General features: G+C 45.3%; 1 protein-coding gene across 4 annotated transcripts in view; it reads left to right on the top strand.

Annotated features, from left to right (window-relative positions):
• The window catches only part of LOC135897394 (Na(+)/citrate cotransporter-like), a 34352-nt gene extending 12336 nt beyond the window's left edge, over window positions 1–22016 (top strand). For 3 of the 4 annotated variants that reach the window (XM_065426004.2, XM_065426007.2, XM_065426006.2), the window contains exons 5-14: window positions 581–726; window positions 4130–4196; window positions 5872–6003; window positions 6587–6706; window positions 7355–7435; window positions 13481–13588; window positions 15189–15369; window positions 16313–16474; window positions 18261–18398; window positions 21041–22016. In XM_065426004.2, the coding sequence (XP_065282076.2) occupies window positions 581–726; window positions 4130–4196; window positions 5872–6003; window positions 6587–6706; window positions 7355–7435; window positions 13481–13588; window positions 15189–15369; window positions 16313–16474; window positions 18261–18398; window positions 21041–21268 (1363 nt within the window). In that variant the 3' untranslated portion in view covers window positions 21269–22016. The remainder of the gene's footprint in view (window positions 1–580; window positions 727–4129; window positions 4197–5871; window positions 6004–6586; window positions 6707–7354; window positions 7436–13480; window positions 13589–15188; window positions 15370–16312; window positions 16475–18260; window positions 18399–21040) is intronic. The other variant, XM_065426005.2, reaches the window with a different exon arrangement.
• The last annotated feature ends 593 nt before the right edge of the window (window positions 22017–22609 follow it).

The following is a 22609-nucleotide window of genomic DNA, read 5'->3' as shown; positions in this document are numbered from 1 at the left end:
GGGAAATGCAAGAGAAGGCTGCCAAAGGCTAGGTGCCATGATATGATTAAGAAATTGGAAGGAATAAAATTGTTGTTGTTGTTGTTGTTGCAGCAGTATGAAAAGTCTGGCTACTGAAAAGTGCACTATTATACAATGGTAGCCGGACACACCCACAATAAAAATAAGCTAAACGAGAGAACAGCAATATCGAGAAAAAAAACAGAGAAAACGGAAGCTTTCACAATTACTGAAAGTGAAAGAATCATACCACACACACTCTACAAACAAATAAATTAACATAAAATTGCAAACAATACCAATAACGTGGAACCAGGTAGGTTTGGCTGACTTGACAGGGTTTATAAAGGTCGCTTGGAAAGGCCTTCGTCTTGCGGGGGCCTTAAGATATATTAACAATAAAGGTGATAATCATTCGCAACACTTTTCGTTCTTATTTGCTGTTTGTCACTCGTTCCTGTTGGGACTGCCTGCGTCCAAACGTCTTGAATGTGAGCCGTACTGTTGTCGTGCAGTGGGACATCGGCGCTAACAGCGGCAAGAAATGTTCATTTGCATATTTAATTTCCCACTACTTCAGGCTACTGCTGGGATTTATGCTGGTGACCATGGCACTCTCCGTGTGGATACCAAATACAGCGTCAACTTCAATTATGGCGCCAATCGTCATTGCGGTCGTTGACCTCGTGCACACCGCTTCCTCCTCTGTGGAAGACGACGAGGAAGGTACGAGTACTATAATTTTTCATCCCTATAAACAATACCGTTAAGAAAGTCGCATCTGCATAGCAACGTTTAGAAGTTGAGTTCTACGGGGTTTTCTAAAATAGTAGTTGTTATACACAAAGATATAGAGTATGTTCATTTAATCGGCGTAATGTGTAAGCGGCAGCATTGGGTCATGTGTTTTTCCGAGGGTCGGAGGGAGGGCTTTCTTCTTTTGTCTCACGCAATTAAGGCAGCAGGCTTTGTGAGAGCCAAGCCTTAGTTCTTATTGTATACGTTTTATAATATTTCACAATCACAGAACCTGCCTGTCCGATTTTCATGAAGGCATTTGCGGAACATAATATTTCCTGCCAGAGATAGCATCTCAGGCATCAGCATTTTCTGTGGAAGCGATTGTTATTTTGCCTGTTGAAAGTGATGTAAGACCACAAGCGGACGCTTAAACCTTGGTTTTGCAACACTTTCGCTGAAGAGGGAGCGTGCAAGCTGCGGTGAAAAACCGAAAATATGTAAACTCGCCGAAGCCGTTATATAAAGTTACGAAGAAGAACTGGCAACACGTCGTTCGCGAACTTGCACCGTATTCGTCGTTGCGAGGCGTGTGCCTCCCCATCGCACGCCCTTCACGCTGCTGCCCGGCTTCCTGCTTCTAGCTTCGCCACTTTTTTCTTTTTTCTTGAAATGGCCCACTATGCTGTTTCATAGCTGAAAACAGCGGCATGTATAAAATGCTGTAGTTGAGAATATGATTGCGAACTTCCAAGGTCGGCTTGAGCGGATTTCAGCAGCCCTCAAGTACCGTTTTTGAATGTAGCAGTACACTTTCCAAGTGGCGGGCCCCGAGTACCAAACCCTGCGTGACCGTTAATCACGTGGATAAGAGATCAGAAAAGATTCTGGAGTTTTACGTGCCGAAACGCCAATATGATTATGAGGTACGCGGTAGTGAGCGACTCAAGATTAATTTTGACCATCCAGGGTTCTTCAATGTGAACCTAGGGACGCTCGGTACACGAGCTTTTTATTCTTTCTTTATTCAACATCGTCATGAGGATGTTGGGTGCATCGACAAAAAGCCAGAAGAAAGGCTTGACAGAGGTCGACGCACCCTACAATGACTTGGCAACAGTATCGCAGTGTGTCATACAGCATGTGTAAAGCATTCGCAATAACAACATTGACACAAATGAAACGGTATTTGAACATTACAGGCAAAAACAAAAGCAAGCACAAAGCACTATGACATAAGTGTCAGCAGTACATAAATTAACATCAATTCACAGCGCGTTATTTAACGTCTGTGGATTCATTCCATTCCACCCCCGTCGGAATGCGGCCGCCGTGGCTTGGCTCAAACCCGCGGATTCGTATTCAGCAGTGCAACACCGTAGGGCGTGGTTCCGAATGTCGGTGAAGCATGCGTCACAAAGAAAAAAAAAAGACTTTAAGTGTTAAACTTCTCCTGTTGTCCTCATTCAGTTCAAAGGTCTGAATAAAGAAAGGATTGGCTTTGTGCCCAATAAAAAAGTCGCAGTTTCGCCCAAAAGGCGAAGCATGGATTGCGAGAGCAAATTAGTAGACAGCCATGCGAAGTAAGGATAGTACTTTTATTGGCCGTATCAACTTGGAAGCATTCACTTGCCAACAAAATTAACAAGCATTGGGGTCAGCATGCGCAGGACACGTGAACACATCACGCTCGATAACAAAACGATGGCGTGAGGAAACGCGGGGGAGGCAGCCAGCGAAGTGATGATATTCGTGCTGTCTATCGCTTCGACGAGAAGCGGGCGCCGAGAACAGAGAGCAAGCACAAAGCAACGAGCCGCCAACGCACCTAGGCTGTGCCCTCAACGCAGACCTCACTGAAGATAGGGCCACGCGACCGCGCTCAACCGCCACGTGCGCCGTTGCAGCCGGAGTAGAACGCCGCACCCCCCTCTCCTTCCTCCACCCGGTGCCACGCAACGTTGGGTTCCTGGCGCGCCACGTTTCCTCTCCGCTTCCGTTCCTTTCGCGTGAGCGAGATTGAGCAGCGATCGTCGTCTCCCCTCGCAGGCTTTTACTCGCACGCTTTCACTTGACACTTACAGCGTAGTGTCAAGGGAGATTACTTTATACAGAACTTTATACACGACTTTATATACAGGACTTCATACAGAACCTCACAGCGACGGCGACGCCGACGGCAGAAATGCGCTTGCAGTGTCCATATAGTTGCTATCGCAATAAAGGTTCGCGAAGTCAAACGGAAGTGAGAATTTGGTGACCGGTGCATCCTTGGGCAAAATATCTTGGGACATTACATCTAGCAGCATAAAAAGGTAACAGGGGCTGTAATTTTGACGCTAGCTGTTGAATCTCACTGACAGAAATAGAGAAAATGAAATGTTATTCAAGAAGAATAGGTTGCAGGGGTTTCTAACAAATCGCCAAGTTGTAGAAATGAGTTTACTTAATGGGGCCTCAGGAGATTTGAGCCCAACACATGCGGGTATCATGCTGGAATGATTCCGTGAACTAATCGTGAACGTTATGCAATTTTCGCGCTCACCGCTAAAAGTGACGATGTTTTTCTAACTGCTAAATGCTTGCGTTTAGCGTTGATTATTTGTCCGCTGCAATACTTACTTTGCTCTTATATCTGTGGTTTCTAATCTCGTCATCTGCTTCTGCATATTCTCCTATGTGTCCCTGCTCTTGTATTCATAATAACGTTTGATTGATTGAAAAAAGCTGTTGATTCTGTAAACTGATAGCTAAGATACAACTGCTCATGGAGCTGCCGTCAACAATCGTACTTGACATTAGCAAGCAAAAATATTCTTGCCACAGGCTTAAGGACACAGCTACAGATTTACTTCTCCTTGAAACTAGAAAAAAATTAGGCCTAAGAATATAGCTGCTTACCAGCAAGAGAACTATTGTGCGGCTAAGCAAAAAAAAAAAGTGACCATGTTGTTAGCTTTGATAATTCCCATAATTGAAGCAGTTTAACCTTGATCTCGGATGCTTGACAGTGTACCCGCGGCCCCTTCCGGTTGTCAGTTGACTCAGAATTTCTCTTAATGCAAATAAAAAAACCTCATGTCTGTCTGGTGTGTTTGTAGCATACTATTGGACAGAATCGGCATAGGTTCAGATGCCACGCATGGGTTGAGGCCTTACAAGTACTTGTAGCATGCTGCTTCGATCGACACAAGCACGATATTTCATATCCTTACAAGTGCTTTACAAGTAAGGAGGAAAGCACTCCTACACAATTCGTTATCGCGAAAGCGGTGCGGTAAAGAAGATTATCCTGGAAGCCACAGTAAGGAGTTGCCTCTAGGGCTTCCCTTAAATGCATAACTTCGCGCTAGTTGCTAAAACGAGTAATGTTCTTGCTTGGCTGCTACAGGTAATGCGTCTGAATGCCTTAACAAGGCCAAGGACAGTGCTCCGGTGCCTCAGCGCAAGCTTTCAAGGTTAGTAGGATGTCATCACGTCCTGTAGTAAACTAGACATAAAACCATCGCGGCTAATTTCACCTGGCCGTTACCCAGAATAATGATTCACACCGAGAAGCTCATGCGCAAACTTTGCCATTCATTTACCTTAGAGAAATGGAGTAAAAAATTCGCCACAGCTCACCAAATTGTGGCAGAAGGAGCCGTGCTCCTCTGTGTGTAGCATACGTTCCGTGCCAACCTCCGGTTTTTTTTTTTTCAGAGGATGAGTAAGCCACTGATACGAATATTGGCCATACGTGCGTTGTCTTTGCCTTTTGTTACCGGCCATTGCAGGTCAGTGGATATGGCATTGCCCTGCCGAGTGCGTGGTCGATGGTTCGATCCCGCATTCCGACGGGCGCTGAACGAAAAAAAAAAAGAAAAATGTTTCTGTGCCGTGCATCTTGTGCGTGGCATAAAACTGCAGGCGGTCATATTCGCGTGCTTCGTAATCACGTTGGGGCCTCGACCCGATAAAAAAAAAACAGAATTTAATTAATTTGAAATTTCTGTTTCATATTCTTAGCGTTTGACAATTTTGCCGTATTGTCGCTGTTCTCATGCTATCGCTGGGTGCATGAAGCGCTTGCCAAAACTTTTGTTTACAAGAATAATGCGGTGATGGCTGTATACACGGTGGACGAATTTCAACCGTACATTCAGATCCTACAAGGTGGGGCGGGGGGGACGTGACTCTCACTATCGTTGTAACTCGAATGTCGTTTTCGTTTCTGAGAAAAACGTTCGCATGATGATGAATTGTACGCTACATTCACTCTTGCATCAAGCATTATGGCCTCTTCACAATCACTCCTCTATGACAATACGAAGTTCATTCAATCATTGTTCCGTACTAAAATTAACTTTTTTTTTTCATTTAATATCAGGTCTCTGCTTATGAGCGCCAGGTGTTGCCAGCCATAGATATAAATGGAAAGTTCTCTTTCACGTTTTTATAGATGTGGAGAGCCGCGGAGCTGTTTTGTGTAGCTTTGATAGTTTGGCTTCTTTGTTGCTAAAGGTGTCTATAAAGACATCAAATTGAAAAGCTACCGAATCTTTTTGGAGCATGTTACGTATTAAAAGACCAAGTTTAAAGATGTGTAAATAAGGAACACTGTTGTTTCTGGGGAACCATCGGGCAAAAGAGTAGAATGCGAAATTCGTCTATTTATTATTGGTAAGTGTGGTAACATATGGCGCTTTCTGCGCCAATCTAGTGATTTTTTAGTTATTCCTACATTGGCGGGCACGAACTCAGCGTAATTGACGGGTTCAGCAACATTAGGATTGTTTGACACGAAGCTCAAGACAACTTCACCAACTCAAACTCCCCAGCATTCGTATTACTTTAGACATTCGCATTGTTCTTTTGTGTTATAAAAGTGTGATCAGCAAGAACAACCAATAAGAAAGCCAGACTGGTATAAGATTTTACATTCTTTGTTTGATGGAAAGGAACCTGTGTAATCCGGCATATTCTCCGTGAGCCTTCACGAATGCCATAGCGCAATAAGGGAAAGGTGCATGCTTTCTCGGTGACCAAGTCGCTCGCGGAAAAGCTATCTAGATCAAATTGTGGAACGAATTTTTACCGCAACGAAGTTTTACTTTAGTTTCGTGCCTACCTTCACTGCATTTTCCGCTGCAGTTCTCAGCTGACACGCCAGAAGGCGCTGCTGACGACGATGCTGCTATCAGTGGCGTACGCCGCCAACATCGGCAGCACGGGGTCACCGATCGGCACTGGGCCTAATTTGGTCCTGAAGGACCTTATCGACGAGTGAGTATTTTCAAAGGCAACGAGAACTTGTGACAAAGACACGCTATGGCTTTATTAAGTATTTGTTGCTGTCGTTTGTTAGCTGCTACGTGCGATATCCTTGGCTTTAGGCACTTTGTGCTGTGCTTGCAGGGGTTATGAGCTCGGATGACTTCAAAAAAAGCGATATAGCACATGTCACTATTTGATAGCATCAACGGTACGGATTGCAAGAAAACTGGGGCGTCCGGTGCTGATTAACGAGCACTCAAGCGTACTAAAACGGGCAAAAATATCTCATTTACCCAAAGGGTTTTATCAGTAGGCGGACACGAAACATGATCCTTTTTATTGGTGTGTTATCTTGCTTCCTAAGTTGTGTGAAATCAGAGTTCATCTTCACGAGCCTTTTTATGTGTAATACCTTGATGCCATTGGCCAAGTGCCTCTTCTAAACTATTTTACAGTTGTCATTCATTGCCGTGAACGTTGAGCGCTTTATGCTTTGTGGCCAAGCTCGAAGTCTCTCTTTCTCTCTGTCTTTATATAATGTATAGAGCTTCAGTGAAACTTGTGTTTGTGAACTGTTACTCTTTCTGCGTAGAATGTTCCCGAGTTCCACCGAAGTTTCTTTCGCGTCCTGGATGCTGTACAACATACCGACGATGATTCTTTGCGTCCTCGTCGCCTGGGCCTACCTCCTGCTTTCTTCCATCCGAACAATGTAAGATAACGAATTGGTGCCGCAGCATCTGCTTGCGTACAATTTCAATGTATTGATACATTCGCTTCAGATCCGAACGGTATCGTTCCAGCAACGCTATGGTAGCGAAAACGCTGTTGCGTTAGCCATCGTCAAAATATTGCCCGCAAGAAAAATTATTTCTGCGAAAAGGAGCAATGCCGCAACTTGGCACGTTCAGAACGTGTCACGCTACACATGATAAGTAGCGCTTTCAATTTATATATTTGTATCTTTTCCGCACATTTATTGTGAAAATGATGCAAACTTAATAAGCGGTGTTTATAAATGCCGCAAAAATTGGTGCACCCAGCACGCGGTATACGTCGCGCTGCACCATGCGTATTTCGCCATCTCTTGGCATCGCACAGTTTTACATTAGAAATGTCTATGCACGTCATCAATAATTGCAGAATAAGCATCTGCTTCTCCTAGATTAAGTTGAGTGTTTATATTTATTAATTAGTGAGCAAATCAAGACTTCTGGGACAATATGAAAGTTTACGAGTTCTTGGTTACGAGATGTCCCCGATGGAAAAGGACCGCAATGTTGGAGTAACTGTTTAACTTCTGGGCATGTGCACTTTATCTAATCGGCACTGTCTGTGAAATTTTTCTCCTCTGTTTTAGGCGTAGTTCAAGCCACTGCATGGCACAGGAGAAAGTCCGGGAAGAGATTGCCAGGCGATACAACGAGCTTGGCCCACTTAGGTACAGATCGTTTAAATATAAACAAAAACAGTATAGTTCATCCATAGTTACAGCACACACAATACATGCACGTCTTGCACGCGTGATGTAGCTGCTGAGTAGAGGAAATCGTGGAGAGATAATGAGAGCGTGGAAGAACTTCAATGATTCCATTTGATGACCGGAAGGAAAAGTGGAAAGCTGGAGATTTCGAAGATGGCAACACACGTGTGTATGCGAAATACACACGTCGTAACGATGATAAATGAAGCGTGCAGCTTTGTTCTGGACAGATAAAATTTCGGCACTATCAGATTTTTTTTTATGGGTTCCATAAGACCGCGCCATACTCGAGTACTTAACGAACCAGTGTTCTGTAAGCGAGGAGTCTTGTGTTAAGAGGAGCCGAACGTAGAGTACATTGCAGGTATGCGAATTTTCTAAGCGTGCGGTTGCCCATCTGTTCAAGGACATGAGACCAAGACAAATCCTTAGAATATATAATACCAATGTAAATATACTGCGACACATTTTCCAGTAGAGGACCATTACACGAATAGGTGAAAAACGATGGCAAAGAGTGTTTAGTAAATGATATGGAAACAGTTTTTCGGAGGTTATTTTACGTCTGCCAAGTGTGAGACCATGAGCGAAATGATGGCAATGAATTGTTGAGGACGAAGTGATCATAAGGAGTTTATTAGTGTGGTAGAGAACAGAATCATCAGCGTATACGCAGATTTTACCAGTAAGTTTTTGTGGTAAATTATTTATTTAAATTGAAAAGAGTAGCGTACTTATTTTTGAGTTTTCAGGAATGACAGATGCTACGCTGGAAATGGAGGATTGCGAATATTTGAAAAGTACGCATTGAAAATGGCGAGAAAGAAAATAAGCGTTTCAATTAATTAATGCATAGTTGTCGAGGATAACAGAGAGCTCTTTTTTTTTTCAACTGTTTAGAGTGTGTAACAATGTCGAATGCTTTCCATAAATCTATAACTATTGCATCAATTTGGTCATATACATCTAGAACCTGGATGATATCGTAAGTGAATTCACTAAGTTGGGCATTGGTGCTGAAACCAAGCGGAAAGCTATGTTGAGCATCCGATAAAATGTTATTTGTTTCCAGAAACTCACTGATATGTTTGTATATTGTGTGTTCTAGTATAGTTTACATGAATGAGATGTAAAAGAAATGGATTTATAATTGAATAAGGGCTCTTTGTTCTCGGACTTGTAAAGCGGAAGAAATTTCACAGTTTTCCAAGATAAAGGGACGACAGACATTGAAAGAAATTTGTGGAAAATAACATTTAAATAACTCCCAGGTAATAATTGATATCTAGTGAGGAATGGCTCGTCTATATCGTCGGGACAACCTTTCTTTTGTAATCTAGATATCAAATTAAATTTATCACAGTCTCGTTAGAGACAACAATATCATTATTAGAAATTTGTGACCGTTCAGTTAAAAGAAAAGCCAGAATCAACAAGAGGGCTGACAGATAGAGTAGCAAAATGTTACAAACACTGATAAGGCACCTCTGAAAGAAGTAATTACTAAGCTATCATGGGTAGAAACCAAATTCAAGTTAGTAATAAATGATATAAAGATAACGGGAGTATCGTGTTTAACTGTGTCATTTACTACAAATGAACAATTCGTAGATTCTTCACGCAGAAGAGTATTCAAGCACTTTCGAGAACTATTTTTTAGCAAACCAGGAAGTTGTTTCTTCGAAATAAAAATCACGTGATGCATTGCTTTTACTTCGAAGTTGCTCCTTAAGAGCAAGAAACTGAGCAGTACGAACAGTATCACCAACACAATTCGCACGCCGCAAGCAGCCAAGTCGGCGCGACAGAGCTAGAGCTTCCCGAGTAATCCAGTGCAGCTACGTATCTTTTTTATTGTGATATCAATTATGCGGACACTCCAGGCACATTTCCACCGTCGCCGTCGCCATCGCCGTGATGTTTCGTATAAGTCCAAGCACCACAACGTCGTCGCCGTGCGCCGTTGCTGTTTGTGCGAGTTAAACTTGCGAGGATCATTCGAAGACTGCGGCTCAATCTCGCGCGCCCAAGGGAGGAAAGCGGAGAGGAATCGCGCCGTCTTGCGTCACGCGCGAGGCGCCGGGACGAGAGGAGGGCCGGGGGTGTGGCGTTCTACTCCGGCGACTGCTGCGTGCGGCACGGCTGCGTGGGCGGCTCATTTTGAAAGCGATCTGGGACGTGGACAAAGCGCGCTGAGTGCTGGTAGCTTTGCATGCGCTGTGCATCCGATGCTTAGTTCGCGTTGAAGCGAGAGGTGGCACGAAGGTCAATTCGCTCGCTGCTACTGCCGCGCTTCCTCACTTCTGCATTCTGACAGCAAGTTTCCGCAGTCATCGAGTGAGACGCGTTCATGTTTACCTGTGCGCGCGTGACACCGTGTTTGTTAATTTAGTTAGTAAGCGAATGTTTACAAATTTATGCGGCCGATAAAGATAATATTCTTACTTCATGCAGCTGTCTACTAATTTGCCATCGCAATCGATGCTTCGTCTGTTAGGTGAAACTACGACTTTGTTGTTTGTAACGGGACTGAACGCATAATGGACATTTTAACAAGATGAAGGAAAAATTCGCTTAAGGCGTGGTGTGATCGCAAAGACTAAACACTTCAAACTCAAAAGAAGCGCTAAGTGGATCGATTATACTAACACCATCAGCATGGTTTAGATCGTGAAAAGTAGACTAAACATATTGGGCTTTTGGAATAGGACAAGAAATGGGTGCAAAACCACGGGCGCTATCACGTCAAACTATTCCAAACTTTTCTATTCCAATTCTGCAATAAGCCCACCGCGATTGGTCAAAAAGATTTTGGACCACCCCCACTTCACCTGTCTGTCACGCGGCGTCACGAAAACCGCGATAGCTCCCCGTCTGATATGGCTTGTACACACTGACTACACATAATTGATTGAACAAAACAAACAATAGTTATTTCTGATTTTTTGACATTAGCCCTCGGCTATTGGTCAAAAGTTTTCCGGCTGCACCCACTTCACCTGCCTCTCACGCGACGTCACAAAATCACAAAAATTTACCGCGTCAAAGTGACGCGCGCGCGTTAAAGATGCATTAATAGGCCGAACAAAACTGAATTTTCATCTGAAGAGCCTCAGGCTGCCCCGTTCCGAAAGGAATAAAAGATGGCTGCTGCCGATCGCTCAGGCACTGGCTACTCGCATCTGCCGGAGATTATGGGTTTATTTGCGTACAATAAAGCTTTTTGCGTGGCTGTGTAATGTTTTCGAGCACTTACAGCACTTAAAGCACGTTTACACCTCACCCAGCGAACTGTTCTTTGCTGAGGATCCTTTTTAGAGGAATTCTTAAGGTTCCGTTGCATGCCGCTGCGATTGTCGACGAGCCACCGCAAGCTAAGAGAAAGCGCACCAATCGCAGACGTCGGCACCCTCTTCATCCGGTTATTGATATTCAGTGCGGTGGCTCGGCCCCATCGAATCCCTCTCCACTTGGGCATACTCCTCGCCTCTTGTGAGCCAATTAGTTAAGACAAGCCGCTCAGTGCAGGCAATGTTACTCGTTTTTCAAGCAAACAAAAGTGACCTCCTATGAACGAGGGGAGCATTTGATTGGTTTGTTCAGACAACCTTGCGGGTGACCGCCCGATGCTTGCGTCGGCGGTTGCGCAAATTTGACGTAAGGAGATTGGAATAAAAACATATTGGAGTAGTTATACGTTATACGGCCCCACCTTATGATCAGATATGTCAACAACAACAGTACATTCGTAGCCATAATCGCTGAACCGATGGCTGAAAAATATCAGATCGTAAATCGTCATACGTGTCGCGGTGTGACTATTTCCTTTAAACCGGATGCCAATCATGGTCAGCCATTGTTTATCGATATGGTCAAGTCTATATCGGAAGTGTTAACGTTGCTCGTACATATTAGATTTGGGGCATGTGACCCAATTTCTTGGACGAGCCCATTTAAAGGGAAGCTGAAGAGTCTGTCGAATTCAATAAGACGCTCATATACGGATGCGGGAACCTTATAAACCATGTAGGTCAAATTTGGGGGTTTTTTTTCAAATAGGAGCGACGTAATCGTCGGTTGAAATTGCGCTGTAGCTCCGCCCCCCGTCGAATGCCGCGCGCTGCTGCTGACGCTGACGATGCGAGCGGAGACCGGAAACCGCGGTGTTGTGACGTCAACTTTAGTGTTTTGCTCCTTCGCCGCCTGCGCGACCGTGCCTGACCGTGCTTGTTTCTGCGTGCGTGCCGTCGTAATCTGCTTCGATCGACCCTGCATTTCTTTGTTTGTGCGTCTGTGTGTATGTAGAGTGGTGGTCAACGTGCGCAGCATCAACTGATGTGGTGGGCCGATCATGCCGTCTTTCTGTGCAGCCTACGGTTGCACGAACACCGGCGGCCGCGACGATGTTGTCTTCCATTGCTTCCCACAAGACAAGAAGCTTTTAAGGAAGTGGGAGGCTGCTGTAAAGCGAAAGAATTTCAAGCCCTCAAGAACAACACTGCTGTGCTCCAACCACTTCCGTGACGACGATTATCACCAGAATTTCCACTAGCAGGCTTTCTAAACGCAGCACGAAAAGATCGGAGCAACGAAAACAAAGACGGCACGAGTGCGGACTGACTGATGATAACTCGTGTTGGAAGGCCTTATGAATACACGAACTCGCCCAAACCTAGATTTTGATTTACTGCGAGCTCCTTCATGTTAGCACGCTGAACGGAAGGTGCATGTTTATTTCCCGTCCTCGACGCAGGTTTCGTCGCAAAGCGCCGCGAATTTTCTATTTGCACGTGTGTTGCAAAACAGCCTGCACGCAGCTACCATAACGCAGTGCAAATGTAGAGTTTGCATGTGCTGGAAAGCCGGCGCACGCCAGGACGCTACGCTCCCCCCGTCTCTCGCGCACAGCGAGAAACCGACCGTCTCACGTAGCCGACGGAATTCGCCGCCTTTACGACTTCGGTTACGAGTAGTGTGCGGATGGCGCACAGATGAAGGTCACTACACGTACTGCATGAACCGGGAAGCTTTTCACGCGTTTGAACCGTCTTTGTAGGTTGCCGACAGCTTTGGACAGCGCACAAATGCCGACGATCGCATCCCCGCTTACGTTCCACGAGGAGGCATGCAGGAACACAACACTGCAGTTGTTTGACCGGAAACGAGCTCACTAGATCGGCGAAAGATCGGCGAGATCACTAGATCGCTTTGCAAAAAACATACTCACCAAAGAGCATTTCCAACACGAGGAGATCCCAAGACTTCGCTTTCGTTCTCGTCGAAAGCACTGCTCGCACCAGCATCGTTTGCTTCTTCGAGAGGCCGGCTCTTTGCAATCGGCTCGTACATGTAGGGAGCAACGCCGAACTCTTCAAAAAAACGCAGTCTCTCTAAATTTTCTATTACCTCTTAATTTTCCATTACGGCACCAAACTACCTGGCACCGCGCTTCATGTGGAGCGGCAGCGGTCGGTCGCTAAAGTTGACGTCACGGGTCGCCCAACCAATCACAGGCGGAAACGAGACGCGCGAGCTGGGCGTGTCCGCTGCTGCACTTTTCGTCGAAATAAAATATATTTGCGCTTTCTTTCGCTCAATTTCGATACGATATTCGAATTCGTAGGGTTGAAAACCATTATGTACACATGTTCACTCAATTTTTCTGGAAAACCTTTCAGCTTCCCTTTAAGGAGACTAAAGATTCCGCAGTCAAGCTAGGGGGGCGGTAAAAAACACCACCAACAAAAGTCATCAAGTCAAAATAACCTTTGCACCAAACCAACTATATTTCAGATGAAACATTTAGTAAAGAGAACGTCAATCAGTGCCTTAATGCAAAGCTACACCAGCACCTCTCCCTTGTGTTCTATTGGTTATTATAACGTTGAAACCTTGAAGGAATAATTGAGCATAGTAAATATTATCATGAACCCGCGCTTTTGTGACTTCAATGACGCGGACGTTGTTGTCGTTTCTTCTTTGTTATTTTTTTTTTGCTTTTAGCTTTCCGGAGATATGCGTCATGTTCCTGATGGTTGTGATGATCCTGCTGTGGGTCACTATGGAGCCACTGCTGCTTCCAGGATGGGTGGATCTTTTGCCGTTCGGAAAGTAAGATCGCGCTCTTTGGTATCTTCGCGAGTAGACAATATGTCTCCTTTCGTACTTTTGTCGTTGAACCTGCAGCTAACTCTTGAATAAAGCAGTTGAGAAAAGACGAAATGTATGTTCAACCTGGAAAATATATATGTCCGAAGAATCTGGACAAACTACTACGCAATTTTTATATAAGATTTTGCATTCGGACACCGTATGCATTTATAGTACTTAGAAGAGAGTACGTCCGAACTAAATTATAAAGATGATGATTACTTCCGCCCACTCTTTTATTGATTATCAGTCTCCAATGAATGAAGCTTTCCTCACGAGACAGCTACAGCCTGACGTGCTTCACGTCTTCGTACCTCCTCCTTCGAAGCGCAGCCTAGGTCACTCGTTCGTATTATTAAACTTCTCTCTCTCTCTCTAGGTCACGGACCCTTACTAATCAATTTATTTTTTCTTCCTGACATTGAAGTAATGCGGGCGTGAACGGACACATGCCTAAGACCGCATTCTTGTCGACTAACAAAGCAGCATTAACGACTTACCTTTGTTCTGACGACATCACCGGGAAAGCTTACATGCTACAAGAAACAAATTAGGTCATCCTCACCTTACCTTTTACTTGCGCTAAGGAATTTCACCTGGAGCGTATATATATTTTTTTCGATACTGAAGCAATAGGGAAAATCGACTGACCGACGTTGTATTTCCGATTTCCAATTTATTTCCAATAAATTTGTAACTGATTGTTCTAGCTCAACTAAATCTTCATATCGCCGTGTTGAAATACAAATCAAGCATATGCAGAGTTCTCGGCTTAAGCGTAGTCGTGCACAGAGCTGTCTTAATTTCCAATTATTGTGCGGTACAAATACCTATAGGCTTGGAAATCAAATCATCAAGCGAGCATAGGCGTTGCCCTAAGAGCAAGAAAGGCATAAAAATAGAGGTATTACTGGGCCATCGTTTTCTATAACAGGGCAACCAGATGTAACTGAGAAAAAAATATGACTTGCAGGCGTGTAGGCGCTGTCCTAATTAGGCTTGTGACCAATTTTCAATATTTCTTTTTCTTACTAAATTAGGCGCAAGGCGTATTCCCCCATATTTGAATCGTAAGTAATATATTTATCCACTTCACAAGAAACACACAGTTGATCTTCAAGGTGTCGCTGAAGCTGTCTCAAATTATATAAGAAGAAAATTGTATTATAGGCTTGTATTAGCATACAAATTTGTGTAAAGAAGCTGTGTTCTGTCATGTTAGACAACTGAGACCCGCATTCCTTGCAACGAGAATCTGCAACTTTAAAATCCCTTCTAAATCTGTGCTGGCTAACGTAGCGGGAGAAATACGAAAGGAAACATATAGGACAAACGGAGCAGTTTAGTTTCGTGTTTCTCAAGGAACTTTTCCAAACTGCCAAACATGAATTGCGACACATCTTATGTCGTCACCGAAATGCACGACACTTTTGACCCATGACGTTGTCGCCGTGCAGTACTTGCGCGACAGGGATTCTTGATATGCTTAAGGGGAACGTGAATGCTTACGTCATTTCCTGCTCTTTGGCGCCGAAACTTGTTCGGCATCTCGCGCACGCAGCGCCATCAAGGCTTCCGCACCGGCCATGCTGGTGACGCTTTTGCTGTTCTGCATACCGCGGGATCCGAGGCAGCCGTGGAAGAGCGGACCCATAATAACGTGGCGTGAGGCCAGCGACCGGGCCCAGTGGGGCGTCATGATTCTCATCGGTGGTGGAATGGCTGCCGGTGAAGCCTGCATGGTGCGTATAGACGTAGAACACACGCGTTCGGAGTGGGTAAGCGCGTAGTATAGTGACTTCAGAACGTGTCCCATAAGAGAGTAAAAAAAAAAACATATATGTATAATGACAAAAGAATTGCGAGCTGAATGAGTGCGCTAAAGCAAGGACACAGAAAACTTTGAGCGCAGTAATATTTTTGTTCGACCATTTTATTTATTTTTTTTTACTCTCAAGCCCCACAGCAAAAAAAAAAATGAACATGGAATTCTGGAACGAAGATGCAGCAAGGAAGGATGCAATATACGGGAGTAGAACTAAGTAAAGACAAAATACTTGTTGCAAAAATATGCGATCGATAGCTGTTTATACGATATTAATACAAATGATATGTAGCCTTGGAGCGAGAAAGCTTGAAACTGCTTTCCGCAAGCTTACACAGACGGGACCTTAGCCGAAAACTACATATGCCAACACGTCCGAGAGTTTCTTGTGAGGAAGGCTTCATAGGTCAGGCTCGGGCATGATGATTTTTGATTAGCCAAACAGAATTCTGCATCCAGCAGGTTTAGCGAGCGGCGACGCCTCAACGCGATGTCACGTGTCGTAACTTACAGTCCTGGAGACAAGTTTTCAGGTCATTGTGTGCGTGAACACGTTGACTTCTTGTCCTGCTGCGGAACCGTAGTATTCGATTCTGAAAGATCCATAGTTCAGAACAGGGAAATGGGACGTTGTTTCTCGCAATTCACAACTTTCTAGTGTCAAACTTAACTTCAGGAAGTCCGCCACCCGTGCGGAAATCAACGTGCTTGTGCGCCCCGCGGCCTGGGAAGTTTTGATAGTGTACTGTAGCGTGTAGGGTGGCTTTTCCCGTTCAGCGCGTCTTGTTTGGCTCTCGGTGTGCTTCATTATAGTGTACACACTCGGATGGCGCCGCTTTCCCGCTCTCTTTTGTGTGCAGCAATCCGGGCTCTCGTCGCTTCTCGTCGAGCGTCTCAAGGGTCTCGAGGTGCTCCCCGAAGTGCTCACTGTGCTCTTGCTCTGCTTTGCGGCCTCCATGCTGACTGAGGTGACGAGCAACGCGGCTGTCAGTTCCATCCTCCTCCCTGTCGTCTGCAGAACGGTGAGAAGCAGCGAAAGAACACCTATACCATTGGCCCTTTGTCAGATTCGACGAAGGTCAGGGGTGATATGGTTTAAGCCGTAACCCGAGCAGTGCTACAAGTGGCATCGAAGCAGTTTCTATACATGTACATAGATTGACCTACGGTGGCCGCTTCTGCGGCTCTACTTATGATGCTTTGTAATTTTTCGCGGCATGTGCAGAAATGTAGCAAGCAGAACGAGTTGGTTTCCTGTTCATAGTAAGGTCACCTGCGTTATTGACCACATTACTATTAATTAAGATAATCAACTAACCACTTAGAGAGACACAGTATCACCAGTCGTGGGAGTGAACAATCTATTCTCTTGCCTCTTCAACCTCATCCTTTCCCATACAATGCAGAGAGGCGAAACCTCGTTTGGTTAACCTCCCTACCTTGTCTTGATCGCTCCCCTGTCAATCACACGGTGCGGCGGCCCCTACCGCCAATGCCAGGCAGCGGTAAATGGAGATGGTTAAGAGAAGCTTTCGGCCTTCGCTTGCCATGAAATATTCTCGTGGTAATGACGAAGTCAGAGCAATTTGAATATCTTGTATTGATTGTTAAGGTTGTCCTGGCAACAAGCTCAGGACTTGTCTAATTTTTTTGTCTTTTTCTGTTAGTGGGGCCTATTTGCCGAGATATTTGCACTTTATACAAATAATTCTCCGGGGGGCCTCTTTCCTCGCCAGTGAAATCTGCCCTCCTATGATTCCCAGCAACAGGACCATCTCGTCAGCCATCGCCGGTACCGTGCGCGAGTGATCATATTTACATGTGCATTTGACATTCCATGCATGTCGAGTGAAATAGGGAAATGGCATGCGATGACACATAGCTGATAGGTGAACAAAGCAATACCCATCCTTTGCAAGAAGAAGGTCACGTGCACAATGAGGAAAAGTGCATTACGACTCCGACTATTTGTTCTTTCTTTTTTTTTGCTTCGCCTACATCACCTCTAGTTGTTTCTTATTTTTCTTAATAGTAACTTTTATCACTCGTACTGCGTTGGTATAGAGGTGGACTGGGGTAGAAGGGGTCGTTTGCTTTCAAACTCTCCACCCGATGGCCCGCTAAATCTGTTGCTGTAGGTTTCTTGTCGACACGATGATGGCGTGAGGGAGTTTCATCAACGTCGGTTTCTGTTGCACAGGTATCGGGAAAGCTGAACGAGCTGGCGGTTGTATTTTGATAAACAGACGTTGCATTCATTTATTCAATTTTTTATGACAGTGTGAAAAAAAGAGAAAAAGTGTGAACGGCATTAACCGCGATTCCGACGCCCCAAGGACATATAAACCATCAATAAATATAGTAGCGCTTCTTGAAGGTTCATACAGAGTGCTTGCCATGAATACCTTAACTGTGAACGCTCAAAGGCCGCCACGCGAACGAGCCCTCGGCATCGGGAGCCAACAGCGCTAGGCGCACCCTGTCTGCCTATCAAAGAGTCGCCGGCCCTAATTTTGCGCAGATTCGGTAATCAGCGCAAGTGGCCGTATTCAGCATGACGTGGCCGACTGCCTAAAGGAAAAAAATATAGACGTGAGAGAACTACCAAAAGCAAATAAGCGCAGAAGAAAACGAAACCAGCCACGTGTGTGCCTACGTCTCTACTTAATGGCTCATGTTTTGCCATATTGACCGTTGGTTAATATGACATTATTCCCTGTTGCCCATCTTTGCGGCAGATGCAGGGATAAGGGTCGCCTAGCGCCCGAGCACACGTACACTTGAGCGACGGACTTGCGCTCCGCGCAGGCAGTCGCCCGGGGCGTTCACCCGCTGTACTTCGCCATCCCGGTGACCATCGGCTGCTCGTTCTCCTTCATGCTGCCGGCGGCCACTCCGCCCAACGCCATCGTCTACGACCTTGGCAATCTGCGCATACCCGACATGGTGAATTTTTCCTCTCAATATTGCCGAGACAGGGGTAGATGCACTGAAACGGGGTCATCTCTGTTTTGAATATAGTACCCACCCTAAGGACAAAGGGAGCTCGTGTTTGCCGCGTGTCTAAAGCTCCAACTGTACAATGCTTAATTCTAATTTGATGAGCGAACGTTTTCTAGGCTGAAGAAGGGTACGAGAAATTTCAAAAATAAATATACGAGATACAGATGTGTTACTTCCCGCAATAGAATCTGCAAGTCCCCCCGAATGCCCTCCTTTATTTTTCTTCTTTAAGCTTCTGTGCAAAAGCCGTAGATCTGGTCTTTTGATAAGGAACCAAACACTCAAGTGCAGCATAGAAAAAAGAATGTAATCACCTACAAGACTGTTAAATGGCTACGAAACAACTAGCCCAATGGGACGGAAAACATAGACCTGTAATGGCGTTTGGCGAAGAGTGAACTTCCTATGCTTAGAAAAGTGTCATATATAAGAACACACCTGCGCAAGCCAATTCTGTCCAAGGAAACAAAATTGCTTCGGTAAAACAAGGTCCCGCAATGTTACTATTAACAGCGCTGAAAATATCGCAATTCATAGCGCCTCTGTGGCTTCTGTGAGTTTTGGCTCCATTTGCTGGAAAACAATGAGTATATCCACCATATTATAAGGCGCTCGATAAGTTCCATCTGGAACAACCTCTACTTCTCAAATAAGTATGTCAAAGTTGGCGTCATTGCAGGTACCGAAATCAGCTGAGGTAGTTTCTACAGATATTTCATGGAGTGTCGTTTTCAGACACTCCAGAATCCGGAAGATTTGCGCTGGTAGCAAATAAGTTTTCTTCATTCTGGAAACGCTAGCAGCCGCCAACGCAACGCATTGAGTGGCCGAGGGAGAAGTGACGTCAGCTCACCCTCTTATTTTAGCCTCTCCGTGACATCAGCTCCACTCCCCGATTAGTGCGCGTTTGATTTGTGACTTCACCAGCTGCCACTAATTTCTCTAATATCTCCAGCACACATTTAAAAGTTACTGCATGGTTGCCCTTTGAAAGGTTCATTGCAGTCTTAATTTTGGTTCTCTCACCGTGATCGTTTCCAGCGTCCCGTTGAGTGTACGCTGCAACTGGCAAGATTGAGATACACCTGGGACCCCGCGATTAGCTCCAGTTATTTAATATTCTCCTTGCGCAATTATAGGCAGCGGCGGGGGACGTATCCGTAAAAATTTCCCTTTCAATCAGGTATTTAGTTCTCTTGCACGGTGCGCGGGCGAGTCCTGCGGAATCACGTTTTCTGAAAGCCTTTCTCGGGACACTTGGGTCCAGATTATAGTGGCATGGCACTTTTGCTACGCAATATTTGTATCGCATTCTCGTGCTAGCGTAGGGAAAGCAGAACGCCCACACACAAGAAGTTGAAAACCCACGCCCACAGCGTTGAGGATTTAGTTGGTCCTACTGCGTAGACAACAGTACTGTTCCTTTACCTCTGCAGTTGGGTTGGTGCAGTTGATGCTGTTCGGAGACAGCGGTGCTGGATGCTACAATGGGAAAGAATTCACATGACGTGTTCAGTAGTTTCTTCGGTCCTGCAACAGTCAGGCTTTCCAATACAGAACGAGTAAGCTTTTGTGAATGCCACACCGATCCAGAGGCAGGATAACAAGGTTGCATAACAAGTGGGAACTTCGTGATGGCCCATATCCAGTATTAAAGAAGAATTAAGTTTATATAGGTGATACTTCAGAGAACTCGTATAAGGATGATAAACGTGCGCAACAGTCCTTTTTATAAAATAAGCTGTCGTCTTAGCGTCTGTTCTCTATAGTGAGATCGGAACTGCTCGGGCGGACTGGACAGCTCACTTCGTGGGCCACGGTAGCGTTTCAGTTGTTTGAGAATTAAACCTTTTTCGGGTGAACCAAATAATACGCAGCTTATTGCTTGGAGTCGCAGCGTACAATAGAGGAATCAAGAACTCGTATAGGCGACACGGGAATGCACGCGCGCTGGCAATTGCTTCCCATCTTACTTGTTTTTTGCAGCAGTGGTAGAATGCCCGTTTCAGCCTGTCCGTGAATACTTGCGTGAAAAGACAAACCACTCTTAGGAACAGCACATCAAGGAACGATGCCAGCGTTCATGTGTTTCGTTTTCTGTGGTTCCACTTTTAACTGCTGTTTCTTTCTTTGGCCAGCAAGCAAACGTTCCTGCTAGGCTTTCATTGCATGGAGAACTTATGTCTCTTAAATTGTTAATAAGAATAAAACGAGCGCAATAGAGCTTCGCCGCTGTCGGTGTACTCAATGGACTTAGCACAGCGAGATGCGCCGCACCTTTCCCGAGTGTACTTTGCTGGGAAGTCTGCAGATGGCGCAACCGGCGCTGTGCACATATGTGCACAGTGCGTACCGTGAACAGGCAGAAAAGGAGCACAGAGAGAAAACAAAAGAACGTCCTCCGTCCGCATGTAATCACCGCGACGGAAGCTGTCAGAGTGAAAACGTCAACGTGACGCTCAGCTTGCGCTACTTAGAAATACTTGCAGTAAATGCTTCTCTGTACAATAGGAGTTGTTTGTTCGTCAGTCGTTCCTGTTCTTTTCTTGTGTGTGTGTTTTTTCACGTATCTATTCTAATCGCAGGCGAAGCCAGGGCTTATGATGAACATGTTGTGCTCCCTGGTAGAGACCGCCATGATCCACGCCCTCGGAGTCTACGTCTTCGGCCTGCAGTCCTTTCCCGAGTGGGCCAGAGAAAAAGAATTGTCGCCCTTGCTGAATGTCACCGACAGTCACGTACACACGTCGATTTCAATGGCACAGAACTACACAAATGTACTTTCCGCTGTAACAGAACGAGCAATAATATAACCATCTATTCGACGGAAATGGTCTCGAGAAATTCGCTAGACGTGCACGGAAATGAGCCATTAATCTATAGAGGTTAGAAGGCTCCAGCCTCTATAATTAAACCGCAAAAAACGAATAAAGTCGCTTCCGCCGATGCAGAAGGGTCATCAGAAAAAAGAAATCTTTTTCACCAACAATTAACATCTTGATGTCTTGTTTTCTTATTTACTTCCCTTCTCCATATCTTCAACTTCCTTTTCTATGACCTCCTTTTTAATGAATAGGCAGGCTTTGTGCCCTTCTTGGTGGCAGTTGACAGCCTGCTTCTTCCCTATTTCCCTCTCGGTGGACTGCACCTGTGTGTTTCGGTATGAAATAATAGTAATAACTGCTGATGAGTTGTTCCGCTCGCGTGCAGAACGAAACTTCACGATTAGCGTAAGTATATCGTATTGAGGGTCTACGTCACTAAGCTTTTCATTCGCATGATCACATCGTCATTAGCCGGCAGCCTTTGCCCGCAATATGTGTAGTTTCACTCACAAGCCGGCGGTTGTTCCTACAATTTGCAGGAGCATGCGTGTGAACGATTTGTGCATATAGGCTCGATGTTATTAAGGTAAATATAGGTAAGTGCAATAAAAGTGCTGGTTTTATATTCATGGCAACAATCTGCTGCCCGCCGACTCTACGATGAGACTCTACGATGACTACAGGGGCAGAAAGAACTATAAATAAAGGCGTAATTGCCACAAAAATTTGACCACGATTCATTTGAGCTGTGTTTGGTTGCCAAATTACCTATCTTTTGTTGAGCGTAGCATCATGAAATAACTTTTGAGTGGTGTTGTGCTAAAGATAAAAACAATTCGGTGACAAAACAGCAAAGTATGTGTGTAAGTACAAACAGGCCAGCAGATCATGCGGCATGCTGTGCGTTGCGTGTGTCGGGCTGAATTTAGTACAGCTTTCACTTCCTTCGTCCCGGTCATATTCGCCGACTCTATGGCCGCTTGCCTGCGTAGGATACCCCCGAGGCGACCTACATTCAGTCGTAGAAATCGTCCGGATGCCAGATCGCCAGGGGGCACCACGAAACGACAATGAAATCCTGCACGCCGGGCAGTTTTTCACCCGGCTCCCGTCATTACCGGATGCAAACCCAGTCGAGCGCCACAGTTTTGTCGTTTCCCTCGAGTCATACAGGACTTTCCATCGTGAATTCCCTGTCCTACAACCGCAATTCACACGTCAACAAGGCACCATTATCCGCCAGGCACAGACGGACACCTTCCTCACCCCAGCCAGCATGCACATTTTCCTAGCTCTCACAAAAGATAACCCTCCCTGCATACACTGCGG

The sequence above is a fragment of the Dermacentor albipictus genome, chromosome 2 (genome assembly GCF_038994185.2).
Source record: "Dermacentor albipictus isolate Rhodes 1998 colony chromosome 2, USDA_Dalb.pri_finalv2, whole genome shotgun sequence".
NCBI lineage: Eukaryota > Metazoa > Arthropoda > Arachnida > Ixodida > Ixodidae > Dermacentor > Dermacentor albipictus.
This window is presented reverse-complemented; position numbering and strand designations above follow the sequence as displayed.